This window comes from Vanrija albida (assembly GCF_041260175.1).
Source record: "Vanrija albida strain AlHP1 chromosome Unknown contig_1, whole genome shotgun sequence".
Classification (NCBI taxonomy): Eukaryota; Fungi; Basidiomycota; class Tremellomycetes; order Trichosporonales; family Trichosporonaceae; genus Vanrija; species Vanrija albida.
The window spans coordinates 2919436-2944233 of NW_027191420.1; the positions used below are offsets into that span (position 1 = coordinate 2919436).

Here is a 24798-nt window from a genome sequence, read left to right on the forward strand (position 1 = left end):
CTGAAAAACTCTCGGGGAAGCGGCCACTCGGCGGAGCGACGTCGTCGCTGTATCTTCTCCGAACGCCGGCGGGGCCAAATGGGAGTTGATGTGGGGCAGTTGTGGTGTCCCAAAATGGCGTCGACAGGCTCGGCGCCGGTATTGTCGGATTGATAGATCCATGTCTCGGCGCGGTATGAGCAGTGATGGATAAGATACCGACTGCATACCGGTCGCGGGCAGTGTCGTCATAGTGCAGGCCGTGGGTGGGCAATGGGAAAGGTAGCGTGTCGGCCGTGTTTTGACTATCAGTGGGGGCTTGTCTGACCGGTGCAAAGTGGCTGCGAGTCGAGTTGAGAAGGCCAGAGTGAGCGAAGAGACACCGGTGAGCGAGCAGACAGCAGTGAGCGAGGAGACATCAGCGAGCGAGGAGACACGCAGATACGGGCGACAGTCAGCTGGGTGTCAGCCTGGGTCTCGTCCGAAAGCAAGACCGCTGTTCAGCGGCCGGTGAGGAAGGACGGCGGGGCGAGGTCTGGGCATGAAGGAAGACGAGGAAGGCGGGTGCGAAGGGCGAGAGCGAAGGCGAGGCTGCCGGCGCAGGAGCGCTGGGACCGGTGCCGATCAACAACGTGAATCGGCGTCGGCGGAAGGTCCGTGCGTGCATGCCAGAGACAAGTTCCTATCGCTCCCAACACACCGCACAATCTCCATTCTTCATACTTCTCACACATCACCTTCGGACAAGGCTCACGAGCCGGCCACCGTCTCCCCTTCAAGCATCGCCACTGCTAGGGCAACCTGACTGTGAGCGGGCGGCGCGGTAGCTAGCCCAGCGATCTCGGTGGGCAGTGGCGAGCAAGGAAGGCACACACCTACTACACTTGGCGCGACCCACTCATACATGACTAGCACAGCACCACGACGACGGTAGCACCCAGCCAGGCCACTGAGACGCCGCACAGAACAGGCGCAGCAGGCCCGAGTGGGCGTCACTTCGGCGACGACGGCCAGTGCCCAACCCAACGCTGCTGACACGCTTATCGCCCACAGCTGACTCGCCTTCCATGTAGATCCAGACTCAGCGCATAGACACTCTTATCCGATGGCACCCTCCTGGGAAACTACCTGCCACTCCCTAACGCCTGCACGCTTCTCACAGCACCCACCCAACCGGCGGTATCTGCTGTCTGATGGTGCCTACTGGCCGGCGGCATCTGCTGGCTGGCGGTGCCTACTGGCCGGACCTGCAAGCAGACTTATCGTATGGCATCCTACTGACAGACTCATCGTATGGCGGACTCGTCCTACTGACAACCCTAATCGTACTGGCAACCCAAATCGTACTGGCAGCCCATCCCACTGGCCCAGCTACCAGCCCCTACTTGGCGAGCTGAACCTCAGAGCTGTTGATGACGGTGCCAAAGGCGTCGCCGAGCTCGGCAAGCACAGTCTGGGGTGTGAGCGCGGCGTTCCGTCATGCGAGTCTGACCCGCCTCTCCCCCAACTCACCTTGGTCACCTCGGCGCCGGTAGCACCAGGAATGTCGCGGTCGCCGATGGCGTCGCCGGCAATCAGCACGTCGTACCCGCGCTGCGCGGCCTGGCGGGCCGTCGTGCTGACGCACACGTGCGCCATGTAGCCGACGAGCACGAGCTTCTTGAGGCCCGTCTTCTTGACAATGTCGTCGAGGTTGGTCTCGGCAAACGAGCCGGGGAACTTCTTGAGCACGACCGTCTCGTTGGGTCCGCCGGCGGGCTTGAGCTCCTCAAACTCCTCGGCGAGCTCGGTGCCGGGCGTGAAGACGGGCGTGCCGGCGGGGACCTGGGGTGTGAGTGGGGCTGGCCGGGCTGGGGAAGGGGCTGGGGGGCGAGGGCTTGGCGTCTGCCGTCGACGGTGCGTCTGCCATCGACGGTGCAGCGAGGGCGCTTCCCCCCACACAACTCACCTCATGCACGACGTGCACAATGTGTCCACCGCCAGCGCGGTACTTCTCGAGCAGCGCGGCAATGGCGGGGCGCGACGTCTCGGTGTTGGTGACCTTGAGGTGTCCCTTGGCGTACTCGTTCTGCGCGTCGATGATGACGAGGACCGAGTCCTTGGTCGACGCGGTCGAGGGCGGGATGCCGGCGAGCTGGCGGAAAGACTTGGCCTCGGACATGTTGCGTTGTGGGTGGGGTTGGTGAAGAATGGTCAGGTCACAACACGGCTGTACGCAGTCGCTTATGAGGCTGGCTGGATGTATCCTCCGCCAACTGTCGCCCCGGCTAATGTTCCGAGCTTGGCGTCATTGATGAGCGAGCAACTCCCGATCAGAAGTCACATCGGGTGTGCGCGAAGAGGCGAGTCGGCAGCGTTAAGCGAGAGGCGGTGACTTCTTTGCCTCGGTGGGCGTGGGCATGGGAGAGCACCGACATGTCGGGCTCGGCGTCGGCCTCACGGCGGTGTCCGGCGTGCTCATCGTCGGACTCACGCCGCTCGGTACGTGCTCGATGCTCGCCCCGGTTCTCCGCCCTCCGCAGTCGCGATTCGAAGCAGCGATTCCGACAGGTTACGTCACGGAGGTGGCGGTAGGCGCGCTTTTGTTAGGCGCACAGGCGTAAAGTGCGCCTTGTTCCGCATCGGCCGTGCCTACCCCACTGTAGTACGACGCGTCCGACGGGTGACAATTGACCCCACTGACCATATGTGCGAGGCTGACAGGAACAGAACAAAAGGAACGCGCGGGTTTTCTTTCCAGCAAAGTGGAGTGCTTTGTCTGCTGACAACTGCCAGTGGGGTGATGGAGAGCTATCAAGTGCACATGGCATGCCCGCTGCCCACCACAGACCTGCTGCACTCCCGCCAGCCAGCCTGACCTGATCTGATCTCGGATCTCCACTAGCTAGATCATAGCACCAAACAAGGTCAAACAGGGGCCCTGGTGCGTCGGTGCTCTACAATGACGCTCGCGGCGCTCCCAAGCCAACGGATCCACCCTGACCCGCCTTGTCTCGGGCGCTATCCAGCACAATGCCCTAACCAGTGCCTCTTGCGCTTGTCGTAAGTCTACGTGACGAACAAAGGAGAGTGTTTGCACGTGTAACCTTGACGACTGCGGCAAGTTTGCACAACCCCGAGTCTAGGCCAGACCTGCCGCGGCTACGCTGCAAACAGTCGCAGTTGGAGGGGCCCAAACGGCGACGCAGGGGGCAGTGGCGTCGTCGTCGGGCAAGTGCACCACCCGCCAAGACAGGGCAAAAAAGTCGCGACTGGTGGCGCCGGCCGACAACTGCTGGCCTGGCGCCACCTAGCTGATTCCACCTCAACATAAGTACATTGTTGCATTTTCTCTCTCTCTCCATACTCTACCCACTCTCCCTACTCCCGGCCAGGTTTGACACCACGCGCACAATGCTCGCGGCCGCCCTCCCCCTCCTCCTGCAGCTGGCTGCAGCCGTCCCCTCTCTCGCCATCGCCCTCCCGCTCGCCGACGCCTCGAGGCAGCAGGACCTCGCCCGCGCCGCCGGCGACGCGGTCAACCGCCTGGCCCCCGTCGTGCCGTCCCACACAAAGGCGCACACGCTCCCCTCGCTGTCGTACGCGCCGGGCGTCAACGAGCCGCTGTACATCCAGCTCACGCGCTCCCTCCCCGCCATCCTCGACAACGCGATCGAGATCACAAAGCACTCGTGGGAGCTCGGCACGCTGACAGAGGTCCTGCTCGAGGTGTACAACCCCGAGCTGACGCCCTTCGGCTTCCTCCCGAGCGCGTGGAACAGCTCGGCGCACCCCAACCTCCCCCTCACCGTCGTCAACATCACCGCGCAGGCGCTGAGCGCCTACGACTTCTCCGGCGCGCCAGGCGACACGGCAGACCACGCCACCCTCCTTTCCAGCTCTAGCCCCCGCCCGCTCGTCGACGGCGCGGGCTCGCTCGGCGACCCGGCGTCCCTCGGCCCCGCGGCCTGGATCACGGCCAACTACGCCGACCAGGTTCGCCGCCTCAACGACACGGGCGTGTCGGGCCTGCAGAGCGACTCGGCCTACGCGTGGGCAGTGGGCAACCAGCTCGCGGCGCTCCACGCCGGCCCCCACTCGGACAACGGCACAATCTCGCAGCGCGAGTCCGAGTTCCAGCTCTGGTCAGACATGGGATACATGATCCCGCCGTTCCTCGCGTACCTCGGCCTCACGACCAACAACGCGACCCTGCTCGGCGAGGCGCTGCGCCAGTGGTCGCTCGAGTCGTCGGCGCTCCTCGACCCCCAGGCAAACCTCTACCGCCACGTGCACTACTTTGACACTGGGTTCTGGCTCACGGGCAACGGGTGGATGCTGAGCGGGCTCGCGCGCGTGCTCGCCGCCATTGCCAAGTCGCCCTACGCCGCCCAGTTCAAGGACGAGGCCGACGCGGCGGCGCGCACCGCCGCAAAGGTCTTCGCCGCGCTCCTCAACTCGATCGACGACGCGGGCCTCATCGCCACGTACGTCGGCGCGACGGATGGCGCCCACGCCCTCACCGACAGCACCGGCACCACGGCTGTCGTCGGCGCCTACTACCGCTTCCTTGTGCTCCGGCCCGACCTCGTCAAGGACCTCAAGCCCAAGGCCGACGCGGCGTTCCGCGGCGTCGTGGCAAAGATCAACTCGGACAACTGGCTCACCGCCGTCGTCGACCCCCAGGGCACGAACGGCTTCATCCGCAACGACGCGGCCAACACGCGCTCGCCCGAGGGCCAGAGCCTCCTCGGCGCCCTCTGGGCCGCACGCACCGCTGCTGGCCAGTAGTGCTATAGATTCTTGCTTCATTCATTGTAAACTGCTATGCACGCTTTTGGTATCTTGCCGTTGGGGGCGCCTGCGGGAACGGGTCGTTTGATTGCCCGCGTCTTGGCAAGCCGCACGGGCCGCCGTGGCGACGCCACGGCCACAATCCGCGACAAGCAATAATGCATACAACAATGTACAGGCTAGTGTAATGTGATGGTGGTGGGTCTACTTCGACTTCGACATCCAGAACCGGCTGCTGACGGCAGGCTTCTTAGCGGGGGGCCGAGCAGGCGCAGAGGGCACGCCCGGGGGGCGAGCAGGCGCGGTCGGCGCAGCTGGGCGAGCGGACACGGCTGGGCGAGCGGCCACAGCAGGGCGAGCGGACACGGCTGGGCGAGCGGACACTGTAGGTGTGCGGGCAGGTGCAATCGGCACCGCGGTGCGGCCCCCGCGCACGCTCTGCTCGGGGGTCGGGATCGACGAGCGTGTCTGGTCGGGCGTCGGGAGCGGGGCTGGCCGCTGCGGCGTAGCGGCGGACGCGTCCGCCGGCCCGCGGCGGGATGCAGGCGTCACGGCCACAGCGCCCTCGCCGCCCTCGGTCGCCGCGTTGCGATCCAGATGCCGCAGCGGCAGGTTGTTGGCCGCCGCGTCGGTCTTGAGCTGCCCGATTAGTGCGCTGGCCTGCTTAAGGCTCGCTTCACGCGTCGTAGCCTCAGACCGCAAGTCCGCAATGTGCTGATGTGCGGACTTCAGCTGCTTGTCCTTTGACGCGACGCTTTCCTTAGCTGCCGCGAGCTCCCCCTGCAGCGCGTCGTTGTTGACCTGTGCTTCCTGCAGCCGCTTGTCGCGGTCTGCCGAAACCTGATTAACGAGAAGGTTCGTCTGCTTGATCTGCCGCTGCAGCTCCGCCCCGCCGTGCTTCAGCGTCTTGTTATCGCCCTGCAGCGTCTTGTTTTCGCCCTGCAGCGTCTTGTTTTCGCCCTGCAGCGTCTTGTTTTCGCTTTTGAGCGTCTTGATCTCGCTCTGTAGCGCCTTGATGGTATCCTCGTAGTCCTTGGTGAACTCCAAGCGCGAGTGGAGATTCGACAGCTCGACATTCTTCGACTGGAGTTCAATTATCTTGTTATTGAGCTCGGCACGCAGTTCGATTATCTTGTTATTGAGCTCGGCACGCAGCGCCTGCTCGCGATCGTCGCGCTCCTTCAGCCGGTGTTCGTTCTCGCGTCTCGTAAGGTCCAGCTCGCTTCTGGCGGCGCGTAACTGCCGGTCCGTAGCTGCGCCTCTGGCGACATGCTCGCGCATGGTTGCTGACAGGGTCTCGATAGATTCGTTAAATCTGCTGAGTGCTTCGTTTGGAGGGCTACCAGGGCCGGCCTGGGGCACCGAAGCAGCAGTCTGGCGGGTGTCGCTCTTCGCGGGTCGGCTCTGGCGTCGATCCGGGGTCTCTGGGCTAGAAGACCCCTCCGCAATGGGTGATCTTGGGGGCGACGGCGCAGGCGGCACCGCCCCGTTGGTCGGGTACGGCCCAATATGCAATGGGATGGGCGGCCGGACCTGGAGCGTTACTGCCCCCCGAGCCGCCGCCTTGGGCACTGCCGGCGTGCTTGTCAAGCCGAGGGTCGGCGTCGACATCGAGTCAGATGCACCTGCACCGACATCCGGTGATGGGGGCGAGAACGACTGTCGTGTCCACTCAGGCGGGGCGGCCCGATCCTTGCCCTTGCGGCTGCTAACGGGCGCCGAGGAGCGGGAGCGCGGAGACGGTGCGCCGTTGGCCTGTGCGTTGTTGGGGTGCGACGGCACCACCTGCTCGGACGACTGGGCCACTCGGCCGTTGGCCTGACTCCCTCTCTGCGTTGGCGACGGCGGGTCTGGCTGCCGAGAGGGCCCGGAGGCATCGTTCTCGCCGTCCTCAGCCATCTCGTCGTCATCAGCGCCAACCGGAGACGAGTTGAGAAACTCGAGACCGTCGCTCTCTGGCGTCGCCTCTCTTGACGGCGACGACGAGGGCGGGACCTGCCGTTTCGACAACCGCCGACGCTTTGGCGGGGGGTTGAACTCTTCCTCAGAGTCCGACTCGTACTGCCGCCGGCGCGAGGGGCCGGGCGTCACGCTCTTGACGCGCTCGAGCGCGTCGCTGGCGGCCTCGGCGTCGCCCATGTCGTCGTCGTCATGTCTGTCCTCGGCCTCCGAGTAGTCGTCGTCATCGTCGTCGCCGTCGATGACCATGTGCTCTTGCTCCGACTCGCCCTCGAACTCGAGTGGCTGGGGCACGCGCGCAGCGGCGGCAGCCTTTGCGGCGCGAGGCGGGCGAGCTGCCTTGGTCGACTCCGGCTCGTCTCTCGCCGCCTTGCGCTTTCGTCTTGAAGGTTCGGGGCTGGCGGAAGGCGACGGCGAAGCACGCATCTTGATATGCCTGGGGCACGTACTGCGACGATCAGTGCCCACCTCCCACGCTCCCACTCACCACTCATTGTCATACGACTCGCCGTAGTGCACGCGAATCGGCTCGTCGGCCTCGATCGTGCGCTTGAGCGTCTCTAGACGCTGCACGCCGACCCCGTCGAGCACGGGCACGGCAATGGCCAGCTTCTTGGACCCGGCGTAGCTCGCGGGCTTGTTGCGGAACTCGGCGTTGCGCGACGCCAAACAGCTGACGTGGACGAGACGCATGGGCCCGAGCCACATCTCGACCTTCTTCCTCCCCCAGTTGGCGAAGAACTCGTCGATGCCGAGCGCATTGAAGCCTTCCTCGCCGCGGAGGTCGACGAGCAGGTCCTCGACGCCAGCGAGGTTGGTGAGCGGGCGAATCTCTCTGCGCGCATGCAGGGCCGGCCGGCCGCGCGCGTCGGCCTTGATGAACAGCTGGTCGCCGAACGCGCTGCGGGTCCAGGTATCAAGCAGCCTGGTGTGAGCGGGCGACACGGGGGCGAGCACATACCAATTCCCTATGGCTTCGGGCACGGTGGCGTCGCGTTCGGTGAGGTACGTTTCGAAGCTGCGCGTGAGTGGAGGTTTTTGGAGGGAAGCTCACAATCCCTGCAGAGCCGTGCGGAACGACGCCGAGTTGTTGACTGGCGTGTCGGTCAGGTCGATAGTTGGGAGCTCCTGCTCGGGGACGATGCGTGGCCCGGCGTCGCCGTCGGGGACGAAGACGCGCTCAACGAGGCTGAGGGCCAGGTCGTCGAGCACGGCGACGTTGCGCGCTTCGTCGAGCGACACGCCGGCTTTGGCTCGGCGCATGAGGGGGGTGTCGTTAGTGGTATTGGGAGTGGATGTATAGGGTTTAGGGTGCGTGTACGAGTAGTTGGCGTTTGGGAGAAGGGGAAGGATGCAGTCGTGAGTTGTCGACGCCCCGAGATAAGTGTTGTGGGCGGTTGTGGGTGTGGGTGTGGGTGGGTGACGGCGCTCTCGAGACAGGAACAACAAGCGGTCAGTGGGTGGGTGGGTGCGAATCTGGCTGGTGCGGCGCCAGGGCTGGCCGGTGGTGGCCCAAGCCAAGCCACGCCACCGGCGCGCGTCACATACCGCAAACAATATCGGCGTGCAGTCTAATTCCCCTAATCACCTGTCACACGTAAAGCATCTCTTGTCCTGCTTATCATAGGCCTTTGTCTCGAGTGTGCACGCTACACACACGCTGCACTCACTCGCACTGCTGCATACTTTTCACCACACGCACAAGAAACTAAAAACAACCAGAAGGACATACAATGGGGTACTAATGCGCAGATCAATCTCAGACTTCTAGGTGTGTCACCTTTTGTTGAGGACGAGGGGAGGGGTACAGATACGGGGGTGGTGATATGATGAAGAGTCTACGGGGCATACCTCTTGAAGCCGAGATCGTACTCCCATGTCACGATAAAGTCGGTGGCTTTGTCTTGTAACCGCTCGATCCTTTGATAAAACTTGTCGGTTGACACCTGGACTCTGGGATGGAACCGGAATCGCTCGGCAGACTCGTCTGGGTGGCAAGAGTCGACCAGGATCACCCTGTTGGCCGGGGGCACGTGCAGTGCGACAGAGTCCTCATCTTCAAGCGAGCCACCGTTGGCTCGTCGGGCTGCTCGCGCCGCGAGGGTATGCTTTGCAAACTCGGCGACTGAGTGGCCCATGGCATCGAGCCAGCCATCGCCGTCAGACGGCAAGGGACGCGAGGGCGTGGCGGCCTTTGGGGTGACAACGGGCTCCGAGTCGTCCGCCATAGGAGTCCCCAGAGGCGTATAGTCGTCGTCGTTCTCTGCTTCGAGATAGGCATTCACCTGGCCATAGTCGTCTGTCGTGGGGAACCCGGTGTGCTCAGCTTCGAGGTCGGGCGTAATAAGGGGCGTGCCTCCTGAAGACCCAGGTTCCGGGCCTGTCTGCATCGCCGCCGGCGTCGGCGCGTCCCATTCGGAATCAATGTCCATGTCCGCAGACTCGTTGTCCGAGTGGTGAGGCGACGGCGTTGGCTCTTCCATAATCACGCTTGGCACTGAGGGTGATGGTGGTGGGTGTGCGTCGACCAGCACTCGGCGAAGCGTTTCCGGAGTCCGTACTGGTTGATCCACAGGCGCCAGCAAAAACTCGAGCTTCATTGACGCGTGTGCCGGTTCAAACGTGGTTTGAGGCTCCTCATAAGAGGTCGATTCGCTCACAGGTGTCTCGTAGGTTGTCGATTCGCTTGGGGGCTCGACAACTGATCGCGGCGATGGTGACACGACCGGCTCCTCGTCGGTTCGCTCAATAACTGATGGAGATGACGGTACGACGACGGGTTCCTGATCCAATTCGACCTCGTCACGGCGGGATTCAGGTTCGCTTGGAGAATCTTCCACGATCGCATGACGGGCGTCCTCCTCCTTGGTGGGGTGTTGAGCAGTGGCGACGGCGGCCTCGACTGATACTGGTGCCACAGCATCTTCCTTGGCCTCTCCTTCGGATGATTCGGGAGCTGAATCGTGCCCTGGCAAGTTGTCATACTCTGATGCGGCAAGCACCGGCTGGGGTTCCTCCTCTGACGGCGGTTGATCTGCTGGCTGTGGTTCCTCTGCTGGCTGTGGTTCCTCTGCTGGCTGTGGTTCCTCTGCTGGCTGTGGTTGTTCTGCTGGCTGTGGTCGTTCTGCTGGCTGTGGTCGTTCTGCTGGCTGTGGTCGTTCTGCTGGCTGTGGTCGTTCTGCTGGTTGCACGTCCTCTGCGGCAATGACTTCTTCAGCTGGCTGCGCTTCCTCCGTTGCAATGACCTCATTGGAGGGCTCGACGGGAACTTGGCGCGTCGAAGCAGCGACAGGGTCAAGGGCCGGCTCGGCCGGGGTCGGCACCGCCTCGAGTGCCTCCACTACCAAGGCTGGGGAAGACACAGCCTGGGCTTGCAACGACTCGAGGCAGGCTTCAATCGAAGGCTGGCGGTCTTGGTCGGCCTGCAGAGCATCGAACGAGGGGTACTCGTCCAGATCCAGAGGCATGTCAAACGTCGGTTGTTGGGGTTCATCCTGCTGCGGTTCCTCAGCGTCAGAGCTTGTCACCGGCGAGACGCTTCTGGGAGGTTCCGAGCCGGAGCCGAGTTGCGAGGACGAGGCGGGTGGTGATGGTGGCGAATATTCAGTGTTTGGGGGCCTGGACGCCTCGGCTGCTGGAGGAGTCGCCACTTCAGGTGTCGGAGTCGGTGACGCTGACATGACACGACGCGCGGCCAGTCGCCTCGCTGAGAGGCTGTCGCGTTTGGGTGGCGAGGGCCTCTTGGGTTTACTCGATTCTCCACTGACTCGCCTCAACACAACCGGTTCGGGCGAGGGTGACCGCTCAACGGGAGGGGCAAGGGCAGGCGGCGATGGGGCAGCCGATGGCACCGTTGGGATAATCTTGTGATTGCCGCAGGTGCTGGGTGCGTCAGAATGACTCGACATTAGTCACTCACCACTCGTCGTCATATGACGGGCCAAACCATACACGGAGCTGCTCGCCAGACTTGACCTGTCTACCCGGACGCAGCACCTGGACATCGGCGCCATCAGGCATGGGATGGACATAGTACGAGCTGCCTGCACGCGCCGTAGCCCATTTGATGTTGCTCGACGAGTTGCAGCTGATCCGCACGAGCCGGAAGGGTCCCACGGAAAGGACGGGTGTTCTCTCCCAGGTGATGTAGGCGTAGTCGATGCCATACTCGTCGACATACTCTTCGGCGCCGAGTGTGAGGGAAAGAGCTTCCAAACCCTCGAGCTTGGGCTTATGCGGCAGCTGGGCGGTAGTGAAGGCGACTGGCACGCCCAGGACTGGGTCGAGTCCGATCGTCAAGACCTTGCTGAACACGGTGGCAGTCCAAGTGTCGAGCAGCCTAGACGAGTTAGCTGTGCTCGCCACCGCCCCTCGCGCACGCACCATGACTGAATTTCTTCGTGGACAGGCCAGTCGCTCTGAGCGAGACGGTTGTAGAAGCTGCGGTGCGGAGGCATTGTCAGCAATCGTCGCCCATCTCCTTTGGCCACGGCTGGCCCAGAATTTTGCCGCTCACAGCTTCTCGAGGGCCTCGCGAAAGTTGCTCTTGCTTGAGAGGAGGGTGGAGGTGTCGATGTCGATGACGGGCAAGGGAAGGTCTTTCAAGATGCGCGTCTGCTTTGCGTCTGGCGCGCAGACCTTGCGTACGAGTTCGATGGCAATGTCGTCGAGGATTGCCACCTCGCGGGCCTCTTGAGGCGCGAGTGTCTCCCTTGCCTTTCGCATTCCCATCTCGCGTCGCGATATGAAGGATCGCGAGCTTAGGCAGGATGGGGCATTGGATGAGAGAGTGATGTAGAGGAAGAGAGATTGTGTGAAAGTGAAATGACAAGGTCTAGACGGCGCGTCCCAAGTATAAGGTTTGGCTGGGTTTCAAGTCGTCGTCGTCGGTCGTTGGTCGTCGGGGTTGATGGACGTTGGGTGATGGTTGAGTGGGTGTATGTAAGGGCGGAAGGCCGCGAGCCGACCGACCGAGGCAAGGACAAACAGAGATGACAGGGCCAGAGTGCGTGCGCAAGAGCAAGGAAGGTGCAAGGAGGAAGGTGGGAGGAGGAAGGAGGGAGGGGGGAGGGAAGGAAGGAAGGGTGCATGCAACCTCTGACGCGCCCAGGCACAAGACACCAGACACCAGACACTCTCTCAACCCCCCCGTCTGTCCACTTTCTAGTCTACTAGACAGCTTGCACCTCTGCGACAATGCATCGACGACGACCTCGACCTCGACTCTGTTGCCTAGGTTGCAAAACACATTCCTACACGATGTTTGGGGGGCAACTCGCTCGCCCGCGCCAAACATTCCCCTCCCCCCACACTACGAGAGCCAAGGCGATAGGGCCATCTGTTGCCGCCCATTCCCAGGGTCGGGCGATGGATCTTGCCTAGCCTCGCCTGGCCGCACCGACGAGCTCCGGCTCAATGGAGCAAGCTCGACATACGCAACTGTGCTGACGACTGGTCCTCCGCAGCGCTGCACCATCACAAAACGAGCAAGAGCAGAGCGAAGCCCCCCAAGCCGCAGCAGCCAGGCTTGGTTCACTGGCCAAGCTTGCTCGTGCTCAGCATGCAAGCCACAGGGAGGGCGACCTTGTTCGCAGGCGCAAGCCGTGTCTCGCCTCGCCTCGTCTCCTTGACGCCATCATCAAGGCGGATGTGCCTCTCCCCCCTTGCCTCCCTTCGTCATGTGTCTGCGCACATCCAACGCCCAAACCTTGCTTAACCCCACAAACCTGGCCAGAGGCTGCGCAATTCCCCCCTCGTCACTCACCCACCCACCTTGCCTGCTGATCGACAGAAACCATTCAACGCAAAGAACAAACAGAACATGCACGCATCCTTAATTGGACGCGTTCCCGCGTCCCATTTCAATGTCCTGATAAACATTGTCGATCAACGCGACGCGTGCTGCGCGCCGAAACACTGCCAGGAGGGAGGGGGCGGGAAGAGGGAAGGACGCGGCCCCCGGCTACACGTCGGGTTGTTTCCGTGGGAGGTAAGACATCCAGTGACAGCAGTGACAGCGGGGTGGGCAACAGCAGGGTAGCAAGCGAGTCATCAGCCGACACTCACAACGACGTAAACACGCAGACAGACGCACCTCACGTACTCCACAAGTTCACGAGCCTAGGCACTGACTGGGCACGACTGGCCCCGATTCCAGCGCGCTGGGCCAGGGCTATTCTGACGGTGAGACGCACTATGTTTGACACCAGGGACGAAACAACAACAATGCATGCGAGCTCAACTCGAGGTGATATGTAGAACGGGCTATGCATCGGTCGCAACCCTACACCTATCGGCCATGTCCATGAACCCACCCGTCGACAAGAGCGGACGTCAAGGCCAGAGTGCACCTCTCCCACGTTGTGCCGTCGGCCCAGGGCGGCAATTGCCGGAGAGCCCGATGCACCGGTCCGAACTCCCATCTCGATCTCGGCTTCATCCACCGAACACTTACATACCACTTGACACGGCGACAGCTATTAACACAGCTCTTAACTCGGACCGCTGGTGATCCCCAGTAAGGAAGCAGCACAGAGAGCCATTCCCAACACCTGCACCATGACCGACGCCGACCGCGCCCCCGTCTACCTCCCTCCTTCCGACTTGTCGGCCCAGTACAAGACGGGCATCCAGCGCTACGTCGCTGCGCAGCCGCACGCCAGCGCGAGCGTCCCCGGCTCGACGCGCATCAAGAAGATTGAAAACTTCTACGTCCGCCCCCGGTGGCTCTTTGTGCGCATCGAGACCGAGGGCGGAGTCGTCGGCTGGGGTGAAGGCACGCTCGAGGGACACACCGAGGCTGTCCAGGGCTCGCTCAAGGACGTCTCGAGGCGGTGAGTGGGCGCCGAGGCGGGAGCTGACATGCAGCATCATCGGATGGGACGCCATGAACATTGAAGACATCTACCAGTACCTCTGGCGCCACCGCTTCTATCGCGGTGGCGAGGTGCTCATGTCGGCCATGTCGGGGTGGGTTTGTCACCGGGGTGTAGCTGACACGCCAGCATCGACATCGCCCTGTGGGACATCAAGGGCAAGGTTCTCGGCGTTCCCGTGTGGCAGCTGCTCGGCGGAGCGGTGCGCGAGCGCTGCGAGGTCTATGGCTGGATCGGCGGTGACCGCCCGTCCGACGTCCTCGAGCAGGCCAAGGTGCGCAAGGCACAGGGGTTCACAAAAGTCAAGATGAATGTGGGTTGGGAAGTGGGAGCGCGTGCTGATACCCAGGCGACCGAGTCGATCGGCTGGCTCGACTCGCCGCACGCCCTCGACGAGACGGTCAAGCGCCTGGCCGAGGTCAAGAGCCTCGGGCTGGATGCGGGCCTCGACTTCCACGGGCGCGTGCACAAGCCCATGGCCAAGCAGCTGGCTCAGCAGCTCGAGCCGCACCGACCTCTATTTATCGAGGAGCCGCTGCTCCCCGGCTACGTCAATGAGCTCAAGGACTTGTACAGCAAGACGACGATCCCGATTGCTGTAGGTGGAGGTGCCGGGATGGCGCTGACGTACAGCTTGGCGAGCGCCTCTTTACGCGCCTGGACGTGCGGCCGTACTTTGTGAGTGGTGCCGGTGGGGAAACCCTACTAACGCGAGCAGGAGGCGGGGTGTATCGACATTATCCAGCCGGACATTGCGCACGCTGGTGGTATTTCAGAAACCAAGAAGATTGCCATCATGGCCGAGTGAGTAGCTCGCGCTCGGCTCGCCCCCGGCTCACGCCGCACGGCCGGTCCGCTAACGACGACCAGGGCGTATGATATCGGCGTTGCTCCTCACTGTCCGCTGGGTAGGTGCCGCAGCGATGTCTTGCGCGCCGGCGTACCCTACTGACGGCGCCGCAGGCCCGCTTGCATTCGCCGCATCGCTTCACGTCGGCTTCTCGACGCCCAACTTTGTCATCTGCGAAATGAGCTGGAAGGTGAGCAGGTGACGAGGCGTACGGCGTTACCCCAGACAATTGCGGGGCGGGGCGTTGTATCGCCGAAGCAAAGCGCCGGTGTTGACCGGCGCGGTGCGGCGAGCCGACCGACGGGCCGGCATGGCACCGGGAGCATCGACTGACCCGGCACAGATGCACTACAACGTTGGGGGCTTCGACCTGTTTACGTACATGACCAACCCGGACGTGTTCACTGTCAAGGAGGGTGCGATTGACCTGCTGACGGCGCCTGGACTCGGCATCGAGCTCAACGAGGAGCTGATCCGCAAGGAGGCGGCCGAGGCGGCCAAGATTGAGCCGTGGCAGAACCCCGTGTTCCGGGGTCCAGACGGCAGCATTCGCGAGTGGTAGCGGCGTCATAGTACATGCAAGGAGTTAGGGGCCGGGCCGAGCGTTATCCAGCCGCGTGAGACCGAGCCGGCGTTGCATGAGCCCAGTCGCGCCGCACAGAAGGCGCGTGAGGTCGAAAATCGCGAGCTGCGAGTGGACGGATAATCGTCGGCTCGCGGGCTGATGGGGGGGAAATTTCCCAAAGCGGCAGGTGGCCCTAATCGTGCGGGCCGGAGTGCGGCTGCTTCGTGCGGCGACGGGCGGCGGCGAGGCGGCGGCGGGCGTACGTGATGGCCATCTTGGTCCGCTCGTGTTGTGGTGCACTTGTGTTTTTTATCAGCAGGTATAAGAGCGGCTAGGGGTGACGACGCGGCGCTGCCCCGACCACCGACACACCATGGCGCTGCGCAACGACTTTCTGTGGGGCTTTGCGACGGCCGCGGCGCAGATCGAGGGGGGCGGCGAGGAGCAGGAGCGGGCGAGTGGCAAGGGGCTGTCGGTGAGTGGCGAGCTGGCTCGCGAGCGCAGCGAGCGGGCCGGCTGGTGTGGGCTGGGCGATGGGTGGGCTGCAGTAGCCTCGCCACGATCCGACCTCAGCCTGCTCGAGCCTCCCCTCCCCCGCTGGCTGACCTCATTCCCCGCTGACCCCCGCTGACCCCCGCAGATCTGGGACTGGTTCTGCGAGAAGCCCGGCGTGATCCGTGACGGGGCCAAGGTGAACCGCACATGCGACTTTTACACACGCTGGCGCGAGGACCTCGCACGTGAGTCGCCTCCCGCCCGCGCGCACTAACGCCCAGTCATGGCCTCGCTCGGCGCCACGTCCTTCCGCTTCTCCATCTCGTGGCCGCGCGTCATCCCGCTCGGCGGCGCAGCCGACCCGGTCAACGAGGCCGGGCTCCAGTTCTACGACGACGTGATCGACGAGTGCCTGCGCCTGGGCATCACGCCCTTCGTCACCCTCTACCACTGGGACCTGCCGCTCGAGCTGCACCGGCGCTACGGGGGCCTGCTGAACAAGGAGCGCTTTGTGCCCGACTACCTGCGGTACGCGCGGCTCTGCTACGCGCGCTACGGCGACCGCGTGCGCCACTGGCTCACGTTCAACGAGCCGTGGGTCGTCGCGATCCACGGGTTCCACAACGGCGTCATGGCCCCGGGGCACAAGAGCAACACCGAGCCCTGGGTGGCCGGGCACACGATCCTCGTCGCGCACGCGCACGCTGCCAAGGTCTACCAGCGCGAGTTTCAGCCCAGCCAGCAAGGCACGATCGGGATCACGCTCAACGGCGACTGGGCCGAGCCGTGGGATGACAGCGCGGAGAGCATCAAGGCCGCCCAGGATAAGACCGACGTCGCGATCGGGTGGTTTGCCGACCCGGTATACCTCGGCAAGTATCCCGACAGCATGAGGGAGATGCTCCGGGACCGCCTGCCCGAGTTTACGGCCGAGGAGCTCGCGCTCCTCAAGGACAGCTCAGAGTTCTACGGCATGAACTTTTACACGGCGAACACGGTCAAGGCGGGCGGCGACGACGAGAGCCAGGGCAACGCCGTCATGCTCTTCACCCGGCCGGACGGGAGCGCGATCGGGCCCGAGTCCGACCTCGACTGGCTGCGCGACGTGCCCTGGGGCTTTAGGAAGATGCTCAAGTACCTGTACGCGCGCTACGGCAAGCCCATCTACGTCACCGAGAACGGGTACGCCGTCAAGGGCGAGAGCGACATGCGCGCCGAGGACGCGGTGCGCGACACCGACAGGGTCAACTACTACACGGGTTACCTTGGCGCGCTGCGCGCCGCCGTCGAGGAGGACGGCGTCGACGTGCGCTCGTACTATGCCTGGTCGTTCATCGACAACTTTGAGTGGGCTTCCGGCCTCATCCCCCGCTTCGGCAGCGTGCGCGTCGACTATGACACGTTTGAGCGCACCCTCAAGGACTCGGCGTACACCGTCAGCGACTTTTTCAAGGCCAACATCGCGGCTGGCAAGCACAAGCACCTCAACGGCAAGGCCTAGGCCTGGGCGCGCGAGACGCACACTGCATTTCATACACTTGGGTAGACCGTCAGCAGCATATGTAACACTGGGTTCGCACTTTGGCCACTTGGCCCCACTGACGCTCGAGCGCCTGCACCACCCCGCCACATAAAACTACACTGGCATTACATGTATGGATAACAAGCCCAACTCGCCATACACCTCTACTCCGTCTACTCCTACCCCCCTACTCCCTCGAGCGCTCCACGCTCCGCTCAAAACTACTCCCCTCGCCGCTCCGCTCAAAGCTCTCCTCTAAGCTCTCCACACGGCTCGACACCCGTCGCAGCCCGCTCACAGTCGCCTTCTCCTTCTCACGCCGCCGGCTCTCATAGCTCAGGTCCAGCTGCCGGCTCGCCTCGAACCCGCGCACAATGTTGAGCACGTTTGGCGTAGAGTTGCTCGGTAACGCAGACCGCGACGGCCCCCCGAGCGGGAACGGGATCGCGTCCGCCGGCCCAGATCTCACCTTGACCAGCGGCCGAGGTGTGCCCGACACGACAGACGTGTACGCCGCAGATCGGTCCGGCAGCGATGGGTAGACCGGCGCGAACAAGGGCCGAGAGTTGTCCGCATCCCCAGCGCCGTAGCGGTACTCGCGCGACGCCGGCTGCCAGTACTTGCGCCGAGGTCGCTTTGGTCGTTGGTCTTCCTCCTCAGGCGCAAAGTCGTGGTCTCCGTGGGCCGAGTCACCGTCGCCGCGCACAGACTCTTCAGCCTCCTCAGCCTCGTCCGCCGACTCGGACTCTTCTTCCTCCAGAATAGCCGGGGCACGCGAGGCAACCTCGAGTGGCCGCAGCCCACGCGTTGCAGGCCGAGAGGGCGTCTGAGCCATCGTGACGTCGCCAATGTCGAACGTTTCATCCAGCGTACGCAGCTGTAAACCGCCGGCGCCGTCTGGGATCTGAACCGACACGGAACGGCGCGAGCGAGAATAGTTGATCGTGGCGTGCGAGTCGTCGTGGTCGTACGGGTTGTCGGAAGGAGATGCCGCGTGGGCGGCATTGCCAACATATGGCGTTTGGACACGCTTGACAACACCACCCGACCCGCGCTTCCGACCGGTGCCAACGCCCCAGACCCAGTCGATGACTCGTTTGATCGTCGAGGGCGGGACCAGCTCGGCCCGGGATGCCTCAGGCTCCTCGTCGGCACCACTCGCTTCCGGTTGCCGCGGTCCTGCCTTGTCATTGCCTGTTAAGCGGCGTCCGAGTGCCGTAGTATAATCCGCGAGTAGGTCCCTAGTTCGTTAGTCCTTGTCCATACCTCATGATCCACATACCTGCTCCAGCGGCCGACAAGGTCGCTCTCAGCGAGTTGCTGTTTCTCGATGAACGCGTCCACCACTCGTGACTCATCCCACTCGTGGCGTGCGCCCCCATCGCACTCCTGGATCCACTTGCGGCGCTCGCTCCGGTAGACCGTGTTAAGGGTGCTCCAATCCTTCCTGGTGAACAACAGCGCGTCGTGGTGGCGCTTCTTGCGGGCCGTGCTTTGGTGTCCACCCTCGCGCTTTCTCTTCGTGCTGGAGCGGTTGCCCCAGCCGCCCGGGATCGGAAGTGGGCTGTCAGGGGCACGCGAGGAGAAGCAGCTGGGAGAGCGTGACCAGTCGGCTCGATAAGAGAGGTCGAGCTCAGCATCATACACCAAAGACGCCATGTCAAGAGTACCGTCCGGCATCGATCGGTTGGCAATGTCCTCGGCAATCTCTTCGGCCGTCCTCTGCAAGGGGCGGGTGATGGGCCCAGGCGTGCCGTCAGGCAGGATGCCATGCTCGACGTACTCGTAGTTCTGGAACAGTCAGCCTGCGGCAGCGTTACTGCTGTCAAGCCTACTCACAACCTTTAAAATCGCTGCAGCACGCGCAGCTGCATAAGGATCCCTCGACGTGATATCCACCACCGAGTTGAAAGGTTCCGACACGCTGTCCGATTCGTCGCTCTCCGCCACCGACTCGTGCTCAGCCGCTGCCGTCTCGAGCTCATCGTGAAGTGAGCGGACCGGTGAGGGCTGAGCGCTGGGTGTCGCACTCCTGGTGGATATCTCTTGGGCAAGAGCAGAAGGAATGCGGGGTCGTGACGCTCGCCAGGAGGTAGCAGCCGGTGGCGGTGGGGGAGGGGCTGGCGCGGGAGGGGCTGGCGCTGGGACCTCCGCTCGAGCTGGAGGGCGTCTGTTTGATGGGCCTGGCTCACTCGAGGCGTCCTCCACCGGTGAGCCATTGGCGAGAGACGAGGTATTCGAGGGCAAGGGGCCGTTGGATGGCCCAGCTGCTGGAGACGGCTCGTGAGCAAGCTGAGACGGACCAGCTGCTTGGGAGGAGCTGCTGGCGCGAGATCGTGCCGCCGCGAGAACGAATGGCGAGGGAATTCCAATGCGAGCGGGGAACTGTAACGCTGGAGGTTGCTGGGCCGGTGACTCTACAACCGGGAGAGCACCGCGGGTCTCCTTTACTGGAGCATCGCGCTCCTCGTTGGGCTCCACCTTAACAATGCCTCGGGAGACGAGGGCAAGGACGATCCTGCCGTCGTCCTCGTCGGGGGCATCTCGCGCCTCAACCTCGTTCTCGTTGTCGCTCTCGTCATCGAGACCTTCATCTTCGTCACCCATCTCATCGTCGCCGTCGCCATGGTCGAGGTGGTCGTTGGTGTTGTCCTCGGCTCCATCAGGGTGTTCTTCATCGGCCTCATCGTCGTGCTGAGCAATGTGTCGACCATAGACTTGGCGGCTGGCTTCCTGGGCATACTCCCCATCCCGATGGCCATTGGCGATGACTGTCGCGTCGGCCGATTCCTCCGCTTCGTCTTCATCAACACCCTCGTCTGGGTGGACAGAGACAGGCTTGGCGGGCGATGATGTTGGAAGGATGCCGTCAGAGGGAGGAGGCGCGTCATGGCGAAGGGTTCGATGCGCTTCCTCGTCGAGGTCCACGCTCGACGAGGCGACCGAAGAGCGGAGGGCAGGCGAGTGGACACGGGGTTGCGATAGCGCTCGAGCAGGTGACTGAGCCACGAGGGGAGAGCGCACTCTTGTGCCGCGAGCTGGGGATTGTGGCGCCAGGAACGAGGGCTCTCGTGCACATAGCGCTGGTGAGCCTGCTGGTAACACCGACGGGGCCCGGGAGCTTTGCGCTGGCGACGGAGGGACGATGGGGTTGCTAGTCCGAGGTCGCGTCTGAGGCGATCGCGATGCCAGACTTCTCGAAGGACTCGCCAGGGCAGGGAGGGACGGCGACGTCACGCGAGGGGACGTCCAAGCAGCAGCCGCCGCACCGAGAACGGGTGCAATGGCAGTGATGTTCCAATCAAGTCGGCTGTCATCGATCTCGGCGTCCTCGAATCGAATTGCGCGAGTGGCGTCCGCGTCAAACCTCACGTCGGCAGCTGTGACATCCCACGCCTCGGTGATCCCTTCGACAGTGTCGTTGGCGCCTAAGTCGTCTTCGCTGTCGCTGTCGTAGTCAACGAGAGGAGGTCTTGGAGCTGCTGAGCGGGAGACTTCAGAGAAGATCAGGGTCCGAGCAATGGAGACAGTCGATGCGTAGGGTGACCGAGCAGCTACCGCTGGAGACTGGCTGGAAGGCCGCGAGCTGGTAACAGGTGTCTGCTGCAAGGGCGCAGTGACAGGCTTTCGGACGGGCGTGGGAGGGGCCGAGGGCTGGCGATGGGCGACGGGGCTTGCGTTTGCAGAGGGCACCTTGACCTCAGGCTCGACTGTCGGACTAGTTGGCTCGGGTTCGAGGTGGACAGCCGAGGCGTGTTGGTGCCTTGACTCCGCTGGCTCGATCGCCTCGTCGGTCGACTTGCCGAGTAAGGAGTCGCCCTGTGACTCGGTGGCAGGCACTTGGGTAGTCGTGGGCGCCTGTGCGACCTCAGCGTCCTCGTTCGTCGAAATCGGCTGTTGGCCCTCGCGCTGGCCAGCATGGACTGGAGCCTCTTCGACAACAAACGCGTCAAGGACATGCGCAGGTGCCTCGGGCTGAGCAGATTCGGTGGTGGAGTCGTCTTGCGGAACCTCGCCCGAGTCCTCTTCATCGAACGGAGCATCCAAGGTGTCGCCCTCCTCAAAGGGAGCGTCCAGGGTGTCACCCTCCGGCAGAGCCTCGTCGGTGTCGTCCTCTTCGAAAGGAGCGTCCAGGGTGTCACCCTCTTCGAAAGGAGCTTCCAAGGTGTCGCCCTCTTCGAAAGGAACCTCCACAGTGTCCTCCTCCTCAAACGGCGCCTCCAATGAAGTCTCGCTGCGCTCATTCCCAGGGGCGACTGGAGGCTCGTTCACCTCGCGCTCCTCATCGGCAACTGCACTGGATCTAGAATTCAGGGCTGGAGAGGCGAGGCGGGGAGCACGGCTAGGGGAGCCAACAGCGACGGCACCAAAGTTGAGGGTGAGCCCAGATGATAGGCGAGATGATAAGGCAGGCGATAAATTGGTCGGCGACATGGGCGAGGACGGAACGAAGCCCTGTTTGTCGATCTCGGGTACTGTAGCCCTGGGCGTGCCGCTGAACGTGTGGACACTGTTGCGCACAGGAGAGATCGGGCCAGGCTCTGGCGACGGCTCGGTATCCTCAGCCATGGGCGAGCTTGCCTCGACCTCGATGGAGGAGGATGACGGGGTTGTAGGCCCAGCCTCGTCATTACTGCTCGTGTTGCTGGTGTTGGGCTCGGGTGTCGACGACACGATCAAGTGCGCGGGTGCAAGCTGGGTAGCCCGAGAGTCGAGAAGCGATGGTGAGCTGTACGATTGGATCGTTTGGGCTGGAGACCGTGTTGAAGCCTGTTCAGAGATTGCCTTCGTTGGTGACAGCCCAGGTCGAGGCGTGTGGTGTGGTGACACCGCCGAGGAGCCCCGGGTGCTGAAGGGCGAGCGCGCGCTGGGAGTCAGCCGTGTGGTGTCCATCCTGGATTCGTGCAAGGAAGCAGAAGGCGAGGCATGATGCTTGTCGCTTCGCAACGATAGTGGAGAATCCAAGTGTCGTGCGTTTGAGGGCGGCGAAGTCGACTCATCACGTCCGTCACGGGGCGTGATTGCAGATCCTTCTCCAGGTTTTGTCTGAGACGTCACACCAGGTGCCCCTGAGGTCCTGCGGATGAAGTACCGCCGCGTAGAGGGCTCAACGGCCGGTGCCGAGGGACCTGGTCCGTCGGCGTCCTCGGGAAACCCCAGACTCTGACGGCGGACAGGGATCTCCACCGAGTCCAAACGAAGCCGGCTGGTTGACGCAGGGAGCGAACGTGGGGCTGTTGCTGGGACTGTCGCTGGGGTAGCCGTCACCGCCCGTTGAGAAGCGGCGCGCGTGCTCAGTGCGGGCGATGAAGGCGAAGGCTGAGCGGAGAGGCGAGTAGCAGGTGGAGGAGTCACCTCCTTCTGTGGTCTGGCGGCAGCGGATCGGCCCGGAGAAGGTGTGCTTTCCTGCGGAGGCTGGACTGGGGACGACGAAGATGCTGGCTCCTCAGCACGAGGGATTTCGCTCGTCCGCCTGGATGCCGGTGGCTGAGAGGCACCAGAGACGCGCGGACGGACGGGGGTCGACCCAGCATCCATGCGTCGCCGAAAGCCGAGAGGCAGCTCTGGCTGTGGTGTAGGCTCACCACCATCTTCGGAAGGCTGGGATTCTGGTGATGCGGCGGCATGCGCAGCGGGCTCCGCTGTTGGTGGCTCCTTGGCACGGTTTGGTGTCGGTGTAACAGCCGCTGCATCGGCGACAGGCCGGGCTGGAGTCGCAGGTGGCTCCTGAGTTGGGGGATCACTGGAAGGCGGCGCACTTTGATCGTCGACAACCATGCCAGCTGCAAGGGCTGCGCTCACAACGTCGGCGATAGACGAACGATGGGTTGAGGCGGACCACCTGGGCGAGCTCGTCGGCTGGTCGACTTCGGCCTCCTCGGCGTCCTCGTACGGGTCATCTTCCGCATCGGCGGTGTGGTCGTCAGCGGCACCACTGCCAACCTCAGCGGTATGGGCCGTGGCGTCCGCTTCGAAGCTCTCCTCGTCAACCGCCACTGCGTCCGCGTCGGTGTCGACATCGAGGGAAGGCTCTTCAACAGCAGAGGCGTCGCCGAGAACGTCGGTGTGAGGTTCTTCGTCGTTTTGGGGCACGACACGATCTTCACGAACGGGAGCTGCGGGGGCCGCCGTGGATGGTCCTGGTGAGGAGTCCTTCTCTGATTCGGACGGAGTCGCATCTAGCTCCTCGTCGAGGCCTTCATGGACTGATGCCGAAGCGGTGGAGAGGCGCGTAGGAGGGACTGGCGATACTGACCGCCTTGAAGAAGCGGCCGGGGAGGGAGGCAAGAGGACGGGAGCCGAAGCAAGCGGTGACAATTGGCGGCCGGCAACCTGGGGAGCAGGGGAGAGGCGGCTAGAGGCCAAAGGAGCGGAGGAGAGCCGGGCGGTGTCAACTGGCGGGGGGGATAGGCGCGCAAGGCTACCACTGCTAGCGGCTGGGCTGAAGAACCGGAAGCCAGTCCTGCTAACGAATGGTGAGGATGACGCTGGCGGCTCAGTCCGGGCGCGCGATGAAGTGGCTGTGGGCGGTACTGTCAATGACTGTTCTGCCACAACAGCGACTGCCGGTGACGCCTCGCGCGCTGGTGGATGGGCGACCGTGACATCAACCTCAGTCTCGGCGGGTAGGATCTCGTCCGCCTCAGTAGACTCGTCGGCGATAATGACGGTGTCCCCTTCCAAGTCCATGTCGTCTTCTGGTCCGGGCGAAGGAGAATAGCCAGGGCTCGGGGATCGAGCGACTGGCAGGTTGTCGTATTCTTCCTCCTCCTCTGGCTCCTCGTCCTCTTCCAGTGTTTCCTGCGCAACTGCTGCAGGTGGGTCCTCTTCCTCCTCGCCGTCCACTTCAGGAGCAGGCGATCGAGCCCGAGTGGACAAGGCGGGTGACTGTCTGGCGATGACAGTATCTTCCTCAGCATCAAACGAGTTAGAGCGATCGGCATCGGCTGCCACGGCGGCGGTAGAGACAGGCGCGGTGAAAGCTGGAGGCGCTGGTGGATCGCTGCTAATGGGGGCGAATCTTGAGATGCGGCGCGGAAGCAGCGGCGATGCACCGGGGCTGAACGCGTCCGAGGCCACAGAGCCGGACCCACGAAGAATCCGCTGCAAAGACGGACTGTCGAAGTCTAAAGCATTGGCGACGTTGGGCGTGGGCGCGTCAAATCCAAACGACATTGCCGGTGACATGCTGGGGGAGGGTGCGCCCTGTGGTGCTGGCGAGAACGATGGCGACCTGTAGCCGTCCGGCAAGGCCAGGTCTTCATGTTCTTCGGCCTCATGGATGTCGTGATCTTCTGGGTGCGGCGTTCTTCCAGGCGAAGCGACAGGTGAGACGTACGTGGGCTCCAGCTCGGCTGTTCCTCTCCGCTCGTCCTCGTCGGCAGACTCATCCTCGGGCCCAATGAACCGCTGTAATCCATGTAGTAGCGAGGGCGGTGTCGTCCTTGGCGGTGGGGGCGAGTTGGACTCGGACGCGGAACGGAGTCTTGCAGCGGCCCCGTCCGCTTCGGTGGGGGTCGCTTGTCGTGAACGTTGCTGTCCAGCAGGCCTGGCCTCGGCAAGAGCGGACGGCGGGCGAGACGGCAAGTCTCTTCTGCTGCGCACGTCGACAAACGTGTCATTCGCTGCGCCCTCGCCGTCATCGTCGCTCGCACCGCCGCCGTAGTCGTAATTATCCGCGTTGTTCTCGGCAGGAGCCTCCTCTATGAGAAGCGGCAGCTTTGGAAGTGGACGCGCAGGAAAGCCGAAGCTTGTCGTCGTGAGACGAGGCTCTGTCGCT

General features: G+C 63.4%; 7 protein-coding genes across 7 annotated transcripts; 3 read left to right on the top strand and 4 right to left on the bottom strand.

The window, feature by feature from the left end:
* Positions 1–1360: 1360 nt before the first annotated feature.
* Positions 1361–2140, bottom strand: ISC1_1 (phospholipase C type enzyme; the record flags this gene model as incomplete). Its single annotated transcript, XM_069349825.1, has 3 exons — positions 1361–1432; positions 1492–1803; positions 1928–2140. 3 exons carry the CDS (start codon positions 2138–2140, stop codon positions 1361–1363), a joined length of 597 nt encoding a protein of 198 aa, XP_069213369.1.
* A 1232-nt stretch (positions 2141–3372) lies between these two features.
* Positions 3373–4749, top strand: Q8F55_001193 (uncharacterized protein; the record flags this gene model as incomplete). The annotated part of the gene is made up of 1 exon (XM_069349826.1): positions 3373–4749. The coding sequence occupies one exon, from the start codon at positions 3373–3375 to the stop codon at positions 4747–4749; it is 1377 nt and encodes a 458-aa protein (XP_069213370.1).
* Positions 4750–4956: 207 nt separating this feature from the next.
* On the bottom strand, positions 4957–7974 carry Q8F55_001194 (uncharacterized protein; the record flags this gene model as incomplete). Its single annotated transcript, XM_069349827.1, has 3 exons — positions 4957–7159; positions 7199–7612; positions 7766–7974. The coding sequence occupies 3 exons, from the start codon at positions 7972–7974 to the stop codon at positions 4957–4959; spliced, it is 2826 nt and encodes a 941-aa protein (XP_069213371.1).
* Positions 7975–8549: 575 nt separating this feature from the next.
* Q8F55_001195 (uncharacterized protein) lies at positions 8550–11442 on the bottom strand (the record flags this gene model as incomplete). Its single annotated transcript, XM_069349828.1, has 4 exons — positions 8550–10593; positions 10631–11050; positions 11095–11151; positions 11228–11442. The coding sequence occupies 4 exons, from the start codon at positions 11440–11442 to the stop codon at positions 8550–8552; spliced, it is 2736 nt and encodes a 911-aa protein (XP_069213372.1).
* Positions 11443–13269: 1827 nt separating this feature from the next.
* On the top strand, positions 13270–14998 carry Q8F55_001196 (uncharacterized protein; the record flags this gene model as incomplete). The annotated part of the gene is made up of 9 exons (XM_069349829.1): positions 13270–13544; positions 13579–13680; positions 13716–13899; positions 13936–14184; positions 14220–14264; positions 14305–14390; positions 14457–14494; positions 14550–14626; positions 14780–14998. The coding sequence occupies 9 exons, from the start codon at positions 13270–13272 to the stop codon at positions 14996–14998; spliced, it is 1275 nt and encodes a 424-aa protein (XP_069213373.1).
* A 376-nt stretch (positions 14999–15374) lies between these two features.
* On the top strand, positions 15375–16997 carry Q8F55_001197 (uncharacterized protein; the record flags this gene model as incomplete). The annotated part of the gene is made up of 3 exons (XM_069349830.1): positions 15375–15476; positions 15642–15741; positions 15778–16997. 3 exons carry the CDS (start codon positions 15375–15377, stop codon positions 16995–16997), a joined length of 1422 nt encoding a protein of 473 aa, XP_069213374.1.
* A 208-nt stretch (positions 16998–17205) lies between these two features.
* Positions 17206–24194, bottom strand: Q8F55_001198 (uncharacterized protein; the record flags this gene model as incomplete). Its single annotated transcript, XM_069349831.1, has 5 exons — positions 17206–18259; positions 18301–18809; positions 18858–21713; positions 22821–23224; positions 23444–24194. 5 exons carry the CDS (start codon positions 24192–24194, stop codon positions 17206–17208), a joined length of 5574 nt encoding a protein of 1857 aa, XP_069213375.1.
* Positions 24195–24798: the final 604 nt, after the last annotated feature.